The sequence below is a fragment of the Phoxinus phoxinus genome (genome assembly GCF_949152265.1).
Source record: "Phoxinus phoxinus genome assembly, chromosome: 20".
Taxonomy (NCBI): Eukaryota; Metazoa; Chordata; class Actinopteri; order Cypriniformes; family Leuciscidae; genus Phoxinus; species Phoxinus phoxinus.
In genome coordinates this window covers 29,399,080-29,415,437 of record NC_136895.1, presented here as the reverse complement: position 1 = coordinate 29,415,437, position 16,358 = coordinate 29,399,080, and the positions used below count along the sequence as shown (strand labels likewise).

At 38.0% G+C, this 16,358-nt stretch overlaps 1 protein-coding gene across 1 annotated transcript in view; it reads right to left on the bottom strand.

Moving 5' to 3' along the window:
• Positions 1-122: 122 nt before the first annotated feature.
• Positions 123-16,358, bottom strand: part of fbn2b (fibrillin 2b) — a gene marked incomplete at its 5' end in the record, with an annotated part of 115,593 nt that continues 99,357 nt past the window's right edge. The window contains 16 exons of the mRNA XM_079593048.1: positions 123-2,639; positions 2,774-2,933; positions 3,889-4,120; positions 4,210-4,329; positions 4,497-4,625; positions 4,732-4,848; positions 7,468-7,590; positions 7,699-7,824; positions 8,818-9,024; positions 9,278-9,403; positions 10,877-11,008; positions 11,098-11,220; positions 13,313-13,432; positions 13,628-13,753; positions 13,839-13,901; positions 15,668-15,820. Of these exons, the coding sequence (XP_079449174.1) occupies positions 2,265-2,639; positions 2,774-2,933; positions 3,889-4,120; positions 4,210-4,329; positions 4,497-4,625; positions 4,732-4,848; positions 7,468-7,590; positions 7,699-7,824; positions 8,818-9,024; positions 9,278-9,403; positions 10,877-11,008; positions 11,098-11,220; positions 13,313-13,432; positions 13,628-13,753; positions 13,839-13,901; positions 15,668-15,820 (2,432 nt within the window). The 3' untranslated portion in view covers positions 123-2,264. The remainder of the gene's footprint in view (positions 2,640-2,773; positions 2,934-3,888; positions 4,121-4,209; positions 4,330-4,496; positions 4,626-4,731; positions 4,849-7,467; positions 7,591-7,698; positions 7,825-8,817; positions 9,025-9,277; positions 9,404-10,876; positions 11,009-11,097; positions 11,221-13,312; positions 13,433-13,627; positions 13,754-13,838; positions 13,902-15,667; positions 15,821-16,358) is intronic.

The window sequence follows — 16,358 nt, the reverse complement described above, 5'->3', positions numbered from 1 at the left end:
GTACCGAAGTGCCTTCCACTCCCCCGAGATCAATAAGCCATTTCTACTTCGATACACTCGCTGAATCTCTTCAACTTGGCTAAAAATGGCTTTTGCACACAGAGACCAGAAAGACAAAGGTGTAAAAATATAACCCATGTTTTATTGCCATTTGTTGTTTCATACAGATGTTTACAAACATTGTGCGGATCACTCGGATCTGACAGATGGATGCATCCAATCGAAAACAGTATAAAAACAATGCATTTGGAATTACTCATTAGCAGTGTTCTAGGTGCTCAGGTTTCTCCGTCATGGATCTTTATGGCTCAAAAAATTCATACAGACGCCCTTATCAATGCAACTTAAGATTTATCGGAACTGACATGATCCTGAGCGACCTGGTCCACTTTCTTTGGTCTGAAGTTCGTAACTCAACACCAGCTTGATGACTATTTCAAGTTTGCTGTTGATTTTTGACATACAGTACAGTCACGCACATTCGCTCTTTTACATGTAGTGGCATCAATAAAAACAGAAAAGATATGTAAAGTATACAAATGTTCTCATGTTAGACAAATGGTTATGCATAAATATAGCTCAGGCTGTCGTACAGTGCAGTTACTTTGATGTTCAAGAAACTATTTAATCATTCTAGCACCAGAACTTGTATATGCCCAAATTACTCGTTTAAATCAAATGTCCTGAAGATTAAATTCAGGGCACGGCTTTTGAAAACAGTCCAATGTTGCTGGTCGTCGCAATAAACAACAGTATTATTCAAATGATGCGTTTAGATGATCGATGGACAGGCTCATGTAAACAGTGACGTCTGTCACATAGTGCTCAGTGACAGTTAATTAAGGACGCTGTGATCATTAATTGTCCATCTTCAGAGGAAAAACAAAGTCAACAGCTCTTAAAGGCTATTTATCTAATGTTTACAAGTAAATATTTGGTTTGGCGGTCTTGATGCTCAAGAATACACAAAAAGAAATACAAACGAAATCTACATTTCACTTTAAAATATACAATTTAAATTTTCAACAAGCTTTGATAGTATTGATTTTTTTTCAGCATTGAGACAGTACAAAAGACAATCACACAAAATAAAAAAAAACAACAAAAGACCTTTGAAAAAAATGTCACGTTTGAAATCCACAAATCAAGCATGTTCGTAGTACAACTGAAGTTGGAATCATAGCACCTGGCGATTTACTGAGAAACTAAGAAACGAGGGTCGTTTTTTTCGTTCCCACACTGAAGTTAAAAAGTTGTGTTTGCATGTCCACATCTGGAGTGTTTTGGAGGACAGCTTGCCAAACAATCCTTATGTACCATTGAGACCGCACGTCTCCAGCTGCAATCAAAAATGGCATCTGGTTGGTTTACCCAGCAGGCTTTCAATTCTCCATTCATATATGCTCTGTTTGCTCAGATTGTGTCTTTGTCAAATACAAAGACAAGAGCACTCTGAGCACACAAGTATGGAGAAGAAAATAGTTCGAATTGTATGTGCGAATGATTGTTCTTCATCACATGCATATTCGAAAACCCTTTGGATGTTGCCATTTTTGGAATGAAATTTCCCTGATTTAAAGACGCAGAGGAGCCCCAGTGCAAATTGAGCGTTTAGCACCACTCCTGTCCTAACTGCTGTACGTATATGTGTGTAAAATGAGGTAACGTGATGTGGCAGCTCATGCAAACACTCCAGAAAATCCCAGAAACCTAAAAGTACGTTTAGTATCAGCTTCGAGAACCGTAAGCCGTTTGAACGCTCAACTCTCATTTAAACCTGAAAAATAGCCATAGTTGCTGCAGTCCTTTGTGTGACCTCTTTTTTCATCGTTAACAGTACAATACTTGACTCTAAATACTGAATGGAATAAACTTTGACCCCAGTTTGCATTGAGATAATGAGGTGAATGAAAAGTCTTATTTTTCTTCACCATCTATAATACAATGTTTTATGTGCACTAAAGACTGAAATGTAATTTCATGATAAATTTGACAGTTTTGTAACAGCCGTACTAAAATTAAATCGTCCTTACGACTAATATTTCTGATTGTCTCTCTTGTAAAAGTGGATGCTAATACTAGTGCTAACGCACTCCTGCTTATTTAAGGTTGTATGTGTACATTTTCCACCAAACTTGGTAGAATCAGTGGGCATTGACATGAAAGGATGGCAAATAAAAACAAATCCAAAAAATAGCGGTAAATGGACACAGTTTCTCAGAGCTTAAGCCCTGCAGTGAAGGGCACGGGGTCAAGGGTCAGTCTCAGTGCAGGTGGATGTGCAGCTTGATGCGTAGTGCATCACCGATCTCGCCCAGCAAGTAGTCGCTGTCATGCTGGTCCTCCAGGTCCTGAAGTTTGCGGGGACCAAACAGGCGCAAGCTGGCGATCTCCAAGCGGTACAAACCTGGAGTGGGTGGTTTCCGGCCCAGTCGCAGAACGCTCTTCCCGTCGCGGCGCTCCAGGATACGGAAGTGTTCGCCCTGGTTTCCGTGCGTTATAACGTAGCGCACATGATGCTCAAGCGGCTCCAGGGCTGGAAGCAACTCAAGAAGGGGTTCCTTGTTTTGTAGCTGCGCCAGACTCAGGTTCATGGGGATGGAGGTCTGAACATCCATGCTGGCCATGCTCACCGTCTCCTGAGGGCAGAAAAGAACAGGTTGAAACTCTTGATAGACGTTTAGACCCTTAATTTAGGGTTAGAGAGCAGGTCAGCGATAGCAGAGTGTATGTGGCCATAGTGATAGCAACACAACCACGGCCTCAAAAGTACCTTGAGCTCATTATCACCAGCATTGCGCCTATGACGGCCTTTCTTTCCCAGGTCACCATTGATCTTGCATTCATAGCAGGCCTCCGGTGAGAGTGACTCTTCGTCATCCGCTCCCTCCGAGCCGAACTGACCCTGGAAGCCCACTCCTGTGATGCAGTGCCTAGAAAAGAAAAAGGTGATGCATCACACTTGCTTTAATATTCAAGTTTAAGCCAGTGATTTCCAATCCTGGTCCTAGAGGTCCAGAGTTTAGCTCCAACTTGTCCCAACATACTTGGGGGGGAATTTTGTAGTTATCCTGAAGACCTTTATTACCTTGGCTCAGGTTTTTAATTGGGTCTAAACTCTTCAGGACAGTGGCTCTCCATGAACAGGATTCAACACCCCTGGTTTATTTCTTGCCCCAAACATTGCACTTAATATGCTGTCTTTGCCTGCATAGCTCTATGGAGACCACAAGATCATAGATTATCCCGTTTTATGGCCCAGAAGGGTGCTTGCACCCATGTTAAGACCATACTGGTGCAGACTCCACAATAAACTACTGCTCGACAATCTGTGCATCACCAAACTTGGACAATGGCTAAAGACTCAGACAAGGGTTAAGGGTGGAATTTATTACAGGACCTCACACTTTCAGGCAAGCAAATGGATCTATACTGCATTGTAAAAGTACATCCCCCTTCTAATTAACAGGTCTGGTCTGGCCTACTCCAAGGCGAGACCTGAACCTTTAACACTTTTGGAATAATTTGGGATGTCAATTGCAAACCAATCCCTTACAAATATCAATACCAGACATCACTGATGCTGAGAAGAGTGGAAGCTGCCAATGTTTCTGAATTCTCAAGAAAGTTTAAGTGTCAACATACTTGGCTATATAGTGTACGTTAACTATTTGAGTGACTTTAGCTCCTGAACTAGCTAATAAAGGTATTTAGGGTTACTAGAAACATCCAGGCATGTGTGCTGGAGAAGGTTGGACTAAAACTCTGCATAAAAGCATTCCACCGGGAGCAGGGTTGGACACTCCTGGCATAATGAACTCTGATAATCCAGAGTTTAACATGCAGTGTTCAAATGAGAACAGTCTTTAGACTAGCCTAAATACTCACCCTTGTCCTGCTCTGTAGAAGCCTCCAGGACATCCGCACAAGTATCCGCCATCTGTGTTGGAGCAGCCATAGCTGCAAGGGTTATTGCCCTGGGAGCATTCATTAACATCCTGGCAGCCGCCAGCAGAAGTCTCAAAGTCGAAACCTGATGGGCACACGCACTTATAGCTGCCCAGAGTGTTATAGCAAGACGCCGACCCACAGAGTTGGTTCCCGGCACATTCGTTCTCATCTGGGTGGAAGGAAGACATAGAAATTGGCAATCCACAATGAAAAAACTGCTGTGCTTTTATGTTGCGTCATCCATGGAGAAGGACTTACCCACACACTGGTTCCATTGGTAGTGTTGAACGTAACCCTGTGGGCAGCCGCAGCGAAAACCTCCCAGCATGTTCTGGCAACCGTGCTGGCAACGGTGGTTTCCGCCACATTCATCAACATCTGTGAGAAACCAAAAAAAAGGCATGTGATTCTAATACATCTGGGGTGGTTCTAGGGTCAATCTCATGAATAAACATTGGGATCAAGCAAGATTGGCCTGTAGCAAGATTAGTGCCAATACCATAAGCGCAAAAATATTTAATCTGAGCCCAAACTGGGAAACTAACCATCACAGTTGTGTCCAGTGTCGTCCAGAGAGAAGCCTTTCTGACACTCGCAGTTGAAGCTGCCAGGAGTGTTCAGGCAGGAGGCGCGGGAGCCGCACACGTTTTGCTGATTGCCGCATTCGTTGTTGTCTAAGAGATGAAGCATGGGGGCAATTTTAGCTCCAAATGACCTGCTCAATTATTTAGGCTCTAGGCTAGGCATGTTAGCAGGGCAGTTTGAGTTCATATCACTCACCTATGCAAGCCGTCTGGTGCTGCGTGAAGCCCGTGGGGCATTTACAGGTGAAACCACCGATCGTGTTGACGCATAGGAACTGACAGTTGTGTTGCTTGGTTGAGCACTCGTCCAAATCTGGGACAAAATAAGTAATATAGTCAAACCACAATTTATTCAGACACATTCAACATTTCTCACATTATCACAATTAATTCGCTATAGTTTAGAAAAGAATATTAAAATATGACAAGAACTTGGTTTTGGACATCCTTCTGTTAGACTGTCTCACCATGGGCGTCAGTTTGGTTTGAAATGTGCTGGGGACAGAGACGCATTCGGAAGTGCATTTTCAGAAGTGCTGGGTACAATGACGAATTCATTTTTTTAATCTTTCGCTTAGGTCATGTTTTGAAAGACGATGTCCTGAAGCTTACTAATGTAAGCTCTGCAAGCTACTAGCCTATGCAGTGGCGGCGTTTCACAAAAACCTAGTATGGCAATTGCCTGGGCCCCCGCATTTTAAGGGGGCCCCCGAGGGCTGATCATTTAAACAATCCGAAATATTAATATAAAGACGCAGCAACATCAGTGGGGCCCCTCGCTACGCGTTATGCTTTTACATTTTTCAAACTGGTGCAGCGCTTAGCTACTCGCGGTAGGTATAAAATGCATGATTTGATTTGTTAAACATGAAAAGGACTTATCCATCTGGCATGGCAGCTCGCTCTAACTTTAACCTAGATAAATGTTCGCTATTAGCCTATATGGATATTAGGTGCATATCCAAAGTGTGTGTGCGGAGTATGTAGCGCGCACTGCATGGCAGGCGTCGGCGCGAACACTTGCATTTTCCTATCAACAGAGGAAACAAGTAGCCTACTTTTATTTGGGTAAACTCACAATTACAAGAAAACGTTTTGCTTTTGTAAAATAAAATAAAACAAACAGGGCGCGCCTAATTATCTCCATGGCGTGAACTAGAGCGCGTCTCAATAATGAACTGAAATGCAGTGTAGCCTATAGCCTCAAAAACGTGATGAATATTTCTATATAAAGCTCGAAATATCCACTTTTAAACGAAAACATTTGAATCGAAAGCAAATACCGGCTGATTAGGCTGTAATCCATATGAAAGGTGCATTTCTATCTAAAGGCGCATCCACTTTACAGTGGAGATGTATATAGATGTTTGGAGCCGACACTGATTTAGAAATATATATTTTATTAATAAACAATAAAAATGCCTCATTATTTTTCAGACATATAGCCTATCATTAGCCTGTTTTTGCCGGTGCTTTGCGGCAAGATTTATGCATGCGCTTGAGCGCGGAATAAGCTATATTCCTCCATACACTCATTATTTAAGCAGAAATTAATATAAACGTGAGAAAAAAATAAAACGAGCTCCACAGAACATAAAATATTAATTTTATTAATATTTTTATTTAGTTTGCATTTATGAGGAAAAAACAATGTTACGGACGTGACCGCTCTGAAATCGGCACTAAAATAGGCTATGCTTTAAAACTTTCACAGACCTCAATCAGAAAGCACAAAGCCTTTCTTTAAAGTGAATTTCGTTTTGTATTAATTGTATCTTAATTTTAATCAATGTTTCATCAACCAATTGCCTGGATTTAATAAATAATAAGTAAAGCAGATAATAGCCTAGATATCACGACGACACGGAGGCGCCTGCGCATGAACTGGAGCTCGTCTCATAAATGAACCGAAACTCAGCACAGCCTACTTGCCTCACAGACCTGATAAATATATCTATTATCTAGCCTACAGAACGCTTTAAATCATACTTTTTAAACATAACAATTCAAAACGAAAGAAAACTATGTTATCCGTATGAAATGTGCATTTAGCCTACTCTCTGCCGCGTTCATCGTCAACTTGATCTTTGCAGCGACACAGAAAACACTTGTTTATTAATAAAAATGTCTCCTTGCTATATTTGACATATTCAGATTACTTTTGCCAGTTGTTTGTGGCAGCTTTTAGGTGCTTTATTGGCAGCCCCACCCTTATGCCTATATGTTACATGAACGGGTCACCACTGCATCAGCACCGAATTTCTTTTTATTTTATTTTTAAATCCCCAAAAAAATCGTGATACGAACTGAATCGTGGGTCAAAAATCGTGATACGAACTGAATCGTGGGTCAACCATTGTGATACGAACCGAATCGTGGGTTTGGTGTATCGTTACAGCCCTACTAGCAACCCTAAAAAGTGGTGGGTACAAAATGACTCATGACGAAATCTGGTGGGTACGCGTCCCCCCCGTCCCCCCCGAAATCGACGCCTATGTGTCTCACAAATGAATTATGTTGAAGATCTGTCAGCTGTTAAATTTAACTACACAATTAGATAATACCAGTTTAGCTCAACAAATTACCAAGCAATGCTTCATTGTGTTCAGTCTGTGTGTGTAAAAAGGTTGCATTAGCAATCCAAGAAAAAACACTTCAACAGAACATGGTCAGGTCAAAGTGTCTGAATAAATTTTGGTCCCAGTTTACTTTATTTTGCTATCTTCACTTACATAAATGAACTATAGTGTCCTGCACCCGCTAGTAAAAAAATATATATCTGGTGTCTGAATAATTTTAGTTTTGACTGTATTTAATATTAGCACATGTTTTGACATTGGGTAGTCATTGGGATGGATTATTACTAGGACTAGATTTATAAGCTGATGTTATCCTGACAAGTAGGACTGGTACCCATTAATTATAAACTAACCTTTGCAGGTCTTCCCATCAGGCTGTAGGATGTATCCTCTGGGACATGAGCACAGGTAACTGCCTTCAGTGTTCTTGCACAAGAAGTTACACGGTTTGGGTGACTGAGAGCATTCGTCCATATCTAATTGAAAGGCATCAATTAGAAAGGCATGAAGTATTACAATATTTAGATGATATTGCCTCAAAAAAACAGGCTTAATATGGGTTACAGTGAGCGAGGACAACGTACCGACACAGGAAGTGCTAGTAAAGTCATTGGTGTAACCCACGTTGCAATGGCAGCGGAAGGAGCCGACACTGTTGATGCACTGGCCGTTCTTACACAGGTCGGGCATCACCTCACACTCATTGATGTCTGCAAAACACATCCAATATGGTACAAATATCCACATATACATTTCAAATCTACCAAAGGAATGGCTACTAAACATCTTTTACACTCAAAAAAACATTAATATCAATATGAATATTTTAGTATTACTAATGATCAATTAAATGAATAAATTGATCAGCAATAAAATAAAAATTGAAATATTAATAAAAACATAAATATACATATTAAAATATATTTCTAAAATTGTACATGTAAATTACTGCTACAATATATTCACATCAAAATCTACCAAAGAAATGGCTACACTTTTTTGTATAATTTGTCCAAATATTATTAGTATTATGATAAATAATGTATTAATGCACCCCTATTATTCTAACCCTAATGCATGAATGTGAACATTCATAATTTAAAAATTATGAAAAATAACACATATTTATCTATTTAACAAATACATTAAAATATTACAAAATAATTAAGCTTGTTGTCCAAAAATTATTATAATGATAATTATTATAATGATTTTTTAAATGCCTGAATGTGAACATTCATAATTACTGTAAACATTGATCTATTTACTAAAAATACATGCAAATATAAAAAAAAATGTGTAAATTTTATTTGAATGATAATTTATTATAAAATAATTTTAAAAAATGCATGAATGTAAACATTCATAAATCTACTGTAAATATGAAAAGTAATAAATATTTCTTAAATTGATTATTTAACAAATACATTATAAATATTCCACAATAATTTATAATTTTAGTCCACATATTATTCTATATCTAAAAAAAAATGCTTTAAATGTGAACATGCATAATTATAAATATGACACGTAATACATTTTCTGAATTTATCAATTTAATAAATACATTAAATTATTTAAAAAAATGTATATAAATATTAAATTAAATGCATTGATCCAAAAGAAGCAGTGATTTGACCGTGAGAGATTGATATGAAGTCTCAGAAGACATTCAGTAGTGTGTGGTGTCTGTGACCTCTGACCTCTGCCGTCAGTGGTGTATCCCGGGCCGAGCGGACACATCCTCTTGTACTGTACGGTGCCGGGCAGAGGACACAGTTCACACAGCGAGCCCCATCCGCGACCCCCGTTACAGCAGCACTCGGACTTGGTGACGGCGTTTCGGTTCGTGGACGATTGCTGGCACATCGTCTGCAGGACCTCGATGAAGCAGAAGCCCTTCCTGTTATCTGACCACAGCAAGAGTTCGAGAACAGTTAGACGACGGGGGAAACGAGAGTCAGACCAACATCTTCAACATTTCTCACATTCAGTAATAAAATATGACTCCGAGTTATCAAATCAGTTGATGTTTCACTGGTTGTCCACTGTACTTTTGGTTAGACGGTTATTCTAATGGGTGGGAAAGTGGTGATTCAGTTTCACGTGAACACGCGTGAGGCGTCGCCGTCAGCTGCGTTCTGATTGGACGATTGCTCTTACCGATGCAATCAGTGCCCGTGGAGCTCGACTCGAAGCCCTCGTTACACTCGCAGCGATAACTCCCCACAGTGTTCACACAGCGGCCGTTCTTACAGATCCCAGGCTTACTGCGGCACTCGTTCAGGTCTGAGAGAGAGAGAGAGAGAGAGGGGAGAGAGAGAGAGAGAGAGAGAGAGAGAGAGAGAGAGAGAGAGAGAGAGAGAGAGAGAGAGGGGAGAGAGAGAGAGGAGAGGGGGAGAGAGAGAGAGGAGAGGGGGGGGGAGAGAGAGAGAGAGATGATCTAGTGATCTGAGGAGGACATACAACATGACAGCTGGCTAATGCACAATGCCAATGCATACTATGTAAAAGTGACTAAATTGCTTAATTTTTATTATATAAAGCTAGCAATACAGAAAATGGTTTAGGTAACATCAAATAAAATATTACAGAAATTACTAATTACCATGATTATTATTATTTTATAAATATAATATTTATATATAATTGTATTTACTGTGATTTATTTAATATTAATATTGCATTAAATATTACAGTATTATTATTATATATTGTATTTCACATGATTATTATTAAATATGATTAAAAAAAACATATTTAAACATTACCCTAGTAAACATAGTTTGACAAAATACAATAGTTACTGCATTTATTTTCTGAAGACTATACACATTTACTCTATAAAAACGCAAAAATACGTATATTTTTTAATTATATCAAGCACACAATATAGAAAATTGTTTCGGTATCATAAAATAAAAAGATTATAGATTTTAATAGCATAATATTGCTCAAAATATGACTAATTACCATATTACTAATTACTGATTATTATTATTATTTTATAAATATATATTTTATAAATAATATTATATATACACTATATACTATTATTTTTATTTAATTATATTTTTATATTAACATTGCATAAAACATTATAATTATATACATAAATATAACTTCAAATAGAAATATAGATTTGAATTGCATAATACTGCTCAATGTTACTTTATTATTATTAAAAATAAAATATTATTCATATTGTATTTGCTTTTATATTCATATAGCAAAATATTTATTATATAAATGAATTACTAATATTATATTTTAGTTTTTGATTTATATAGATTTTGCATAAAATATTAAACTATCATTATTATTATATATGCATTTTGCATAAAATATCAAATTATTATTATAATATAAATATTCTTAAAATGCACATTCAAATGTACCCTAGTAAATATAATTTGACAAAATACTATATTAACAATAATACTACATTCACTGCGACTTTTTACATTTTCTGAAGAAAAATGTGAGCATTTGCTCATGCAGAAATGATCACCACAATGATGCAGACAGTTGCTATGCGGTTGCTAAGATGTTGCAAAATGGTTGCTAAGGTGTCCTGGGTGGTTGCCAAGTATCAAATTTCTGTAATATTATGGTCTGTAGACATGTATTTTTAAGGTGGTATTATTTATATAAATTATTGTATATTTTCCCGATGACAACATAGAGGCCTCATTCAATCTTTAGAGCTTCTCTTTTAGCATGTCACACACACACACACACACACACACACTGGGTTCTCACCCATACAGCCTTCTCCGTCGGGTCGCCGGGTCATGCCCGGTGGACAGATGCACATGAAGGTGCCGATCTGGTTCTTGCAGGCCATGCCTCTGGACGCACAGTCGTCGAGGCCTTCAGCGCACTCGTCCTGGTCTGAGGAGAGAGAGTGTGAGTATGGATATGGATATGAATATGAATATGAATATTTCCGTGCTGTGGACAGGAGTGGAGTCAGATCTCACCTCGGCACATGCGGTTGTCGTCGCGCAGCACGTAACCCGTGGGACACATGCACTCGTACGAGCCGAAGGTGTTGACGCAGCGGAAGGCGCAGAGGAGCGGGTTCACAGCGCACTCGTTGATGTCTGACACACACATGACACACACATGACACACACATGACACACACATGACACACACGTGAAGAACAACACACATCTGAACTCTATACTGAGCAACTTCTATAATCTACACATCTGAACTCTATACTGAGCAACATCTATAATCTACACATCTGAACTCTATACTGAGCAACGTCTATAATCTACACATCTGAACTCTATACTGAGCAACTTCTATAATCTACACATCTGAACTCTATACTGAGCAACTTCTATAATCTACACATCTGAACTCTATACTGAGCAACATCTATAATCTACACATCTGAACTCTATACTGAGCAACTTCTATAATCTACACATCTGAACTCTATACTGAGCAACATCTATAATCTACACATCTGAACTCTATACTGAGCAACATCTATAATCTACACATCTGAACTCTATACTGAGCAACATCTATAATCTACACATCTGAACTCTATACTGAGCAACATCTATAATCTACACATCTGAACTCTATACTGAGCAACTTCTATAATCTACACATCTGAACTCTATACTGAGCAACATCTATAATCTACACATCTGAACTCTATACTGAGCAACGTCTATAATCTACACATCTGAACTCTATACTGAGCAACATCTATAATCTACACATCTGAACTCTATACTGAGCAACATCTATAATCTACACATCTGAACTCTATACTGAGCAACATCTATAATCTACACATCTGAACTCTATACTGAGCAACATCTATAATCTACACATCGGAACTCTATACTGAGCAACTTCTATAATCTACACATCTGAACTCTATACTGAGCAACATCTATAATCTACACATCTGAACTCTATACTGAGCAACGTCTATAATCTACACATCTGAACTCTATACTGAGCAACATCTATAATCTACACATCTGAACTCTATACTGAGCAACATCTATAATCTACACATCTGAACTCTATACTGAGCAACATCTATAATCTACACATCTGAACTCTATACTGAGCAACATCTATAATCTACACATCTGAACTCTATACTGAGCAACATCTATAATCTACACATCTGAACTCTATACTGAGCAACATCTATAATCTACACATCTGAACTCTATACTGAGCAACTTCTATAATCTACACATCTGAACTCTATACTGAGCAACATCTATAATCTACACATCTGAACTCTATACTGAGCAACGTCTATAATCTACACATCTGAACTCTATACTGAGCAACATCTATAATCTACACATCTGAACTCTATACTGAGCAACTTCTATAATCTACACATCTGAACTCTATACTGAGCAACATCTATAATCTACACATCTGAACTCTATACTGAGCAACGTCTATAATCTACACATCTGAACTCTATACTGAGCAACATCTATAATCTACACATCTGAACTCTATACTGAGCAACATCTATAATCTACACATCTGAACTCTATACTGAGCAACATCTATAATCTACACATCTGAACTCTATACTGAGCAACATCTATAATCTACACATCTGAACTCTATACTGAGCAACTTCTATAATCTACACATCTGAACTCTATACTGAGCAACATCTATAATCTACACATCTGAACTCTATACTGAGCAACATCTATAATCTACACATCTGAACTCTATACTGAGCAACATCTATAATCTACACATCTGAACTCTATACTGAGCAACTTCTATAATCTACACATCTGAACTCTATACTGAGCAACATCTATAATCTACACATCTGAACTCTATACTGAGCAACGTCTATAATCTATATAGAGTTTATATCTTCACAATTATGCTCTATCTATCTGGCTGTCTATCTATCTATCTATTGTGTGTTTATCTATCTATCTATTGTGTGTTTATCTATCTATCTATTGTGTGTATATCTGTCTGTCTGTCTATCTATCTATTGTGTATCTATCTATCTATCTATCTATCTATCTATCTATCTATCTATCTATCTATCTATCTATCTATTGTGTATCTATTTATCTATCTATCTATCTATCTATCTGAAGCATAATTGTGTCTTTTATTCAGAGTGTATATAGTGAAACACACTTTAGCTCATATCTAGTGTACCTTCACAGGTCATCATGGGTCCGGGTTCAAATCCCTCCTGACAGGAACACTCAAATCCGCCAGGAACGTTTGAGCACGTCCCGTTTCCACAAGGGTTTCCGATGGAGCACTCGTCCGTATCTGGGAAGAGGACAAATCAACCATCGGCCCACGAACCATCATCATCAAAGGTGCGGCTCACAACTTATCTGGTTGAAGTGGACAATCCTCTTGTAACTACGGGATTTGAACCTACAACCTTCCCGCTTTCATCGAGGAGAGGGAAATGCTTGCTGGGAATGTGTTTCGTGTTTAGGACATGTGGTATGGACTCACCCACGCAGTTGATGCCGGTGTAGTCCAGGTTGTATCCGAAGGGACACTCGCAGCGGAACGAGCCGTCGGTGTTGATGCACAGGCCGTTCCCGCAGATTCCCGGGTTTTCCACACACTCGTTCATGTCTGTGGAGGCAGAGATGGCGTTATATCACCAGTGCTGGTGGAAGAGAAGTGCTTTAGCTGGCAGAAGTTTAGCAGGGTTTCTCACCCTCGCGTCCTCCAGAGCTCGGGACGGCCTCGTGACCGTAGGGACACAACGTGGCAAATGCAGCTGCGGGTGAGAAAGGGACAAAAACATGTCAAACACACACACACACACACACAAGATATTCTGATGTTTATTCAAACATGGAAAAATGAAATGTTTAATTTCTTAGTACATTTAAATTTATCTTGGATGAGTTCGACATGCTAATCTAAATTTCTAGATGTTTTCTATTAAATTAAATGAGTATATACTCTGAAGTGTATACTCTGAAGCGTATCTGTAGTGTATACTCTGTAGTGTATACTCTGAAGCGTATCTGTTGTGTATACTCTGTAGTGTATACTCTGAAGCAAATCTGTTGTGTATACTCTGTAGTGTATACTCTGAAGCGTATCTGAAGTGTATACTCTGTAGTGTATAATCTGAAGCAAATCTGTTGTGTATACTCTGTAGTGTATACTCTGAAGCGTATCTGTTGTGTATACTCTGTAGTGTATACTCTGAAGCAAATCTGTTGTGTATACTCTGTAGTGTATACTCTGAAGCGTATCTGAAGTGTATACTCTGTAGTGTATAATCTGAAGCAAATCTGTTGTGTATACTCTGTAGTGTATACTCTGAAGCGTATCTGTAGTGTATACTCTGTAGTGTATACTCTGAAGCGTATATGTAGTGTATACTCTGAAGTGTATACTCTGTAGTGTATACTCTAAAGCAAATCTGTAGTGTATACTCGGAAGCGTATCTGTAGTGTATACTCTGAAGCGTATCTGTAGTGTATACTCTGAAGCGTATCTGTAGTGTATACTCTGAAGCAAATCTGTAGTGTATACTCTGAAGCGTATCTGTAGTGTATACTCTGTAGTGTATACTCAAGCGTATCTTTAGTGTATACTCTGTAGTGTATACTCTGTAGTGTATACTCTGAAGCGTATCTGTAGTGTATACTCTGTAGTGTATATTCTGTAGTATATACTCTGTAGTGTATATTCTGTAGTGTATACTCTGTAGTGTATACTCTGTATTTAGTGTATACTCTGTATTTAGTGTATACTCTGTATTTAGTGTATACTCTGAAACGTATCTGTAGTGTATACTCTGAAGTGTATACTCTGTAGTGTATATTCTGTAGTGTATATTCTGTAGTGTATACTCTGTAGTGTATACTCTGTAGTGTATACTCTGTAGTGTATATTCTGTAGTATATACTCTGTAGTGTATATTCTGTAGTGTATACTCTGAAGCGTATCTGTAGTGTATATTCTGTAGTGTATACTCTGAAGCGTATCTGTAGTGTATATTCTGTAGTGTATACTCTGAAGCGTATCTGTAGTGTATATTCTGTAGTGTATACTCTGAAGCGTATCTGTAGTGTATATTCTGTAGTATATACTCTGTAGTGTATATTCTGTAGTGTATACTCTGAAGCGTATCTGTAGTGTATACTCTGTAGTGTATATTCTGTAGTATATACTCTGTAGTGTATACTCTGTAGTGTATACTCTGTAGTGTATATTCTGTAGTGTATATTCTGTAGTGTATACTCTGTAGTGTATACTCTGTAGTGTATACTCTGAAGCGTATCTGTAGTGTATACTCTGTAGTGTATATTCTGTAGTATATACTCTGTAGTGTATACTCTGAAGCGTATCTGTAGTGTATATTCTGTAGTGTATACTCTGAAGCGTATCTGTAGTGTATATTCTGTAGTGTATACTCTGAAGCGTATCTGTAGTGTATACTCTGTAGTGTATACTCTGTAGTGTATACTCTGTAGTGTATACTCTGTAGTGTATATTCTGTAGTGTATACTCTGTAGTGTCACGTACCCTCGGGATCGCGCGGGCACAGTTCGCAGGGGTCGCCCCACCCCTCGCCGGGCATCAGACTGCAGCAACACTTGGCTTTAGTGGTGTTCAGTGGTTTGGGCACCGAGCATTTACCCGCTTCAAACCGCGTGAAACAGAAGCTCTCGCGCGTGTCTGAGGGCATCAAAACACACATTCATGTTCATTATAAACCAATAAAACACCATACTTTACATACAGAAAACAACCGCTATAAATGGCACCGTATTGTATAAAACATTGGTAACACTCTATATTAGCTGACGTGAACTAACAATAAAAAGACGTCTAAAGCATTGTTAATACGAACCCTTACTAATTAGTCTGGTCTGGTCATTTTATTTAATGAAACTGAGCTAACATGAACTACCAATTAACAAAGCTTAATAAATACTGTAGCAAATGCACTTCACATTATTAGTTAATGCATTAACTAACAATACCAAAACATGAAATCAAATATATGAAATATTACTGATATAAAATATAATGTGCCCATCTAATAAAACATAATTAAATCAAATATTATGAATATTATTAAATAAAATAACAGCTATAAATGGAAACATATTCTATATAACATAACATATGAATCATATAAATGTATAATATATTTAAAATATATGTATTCATCAATATGTAAATGCATATGTTTGAATACATAAATTTAACT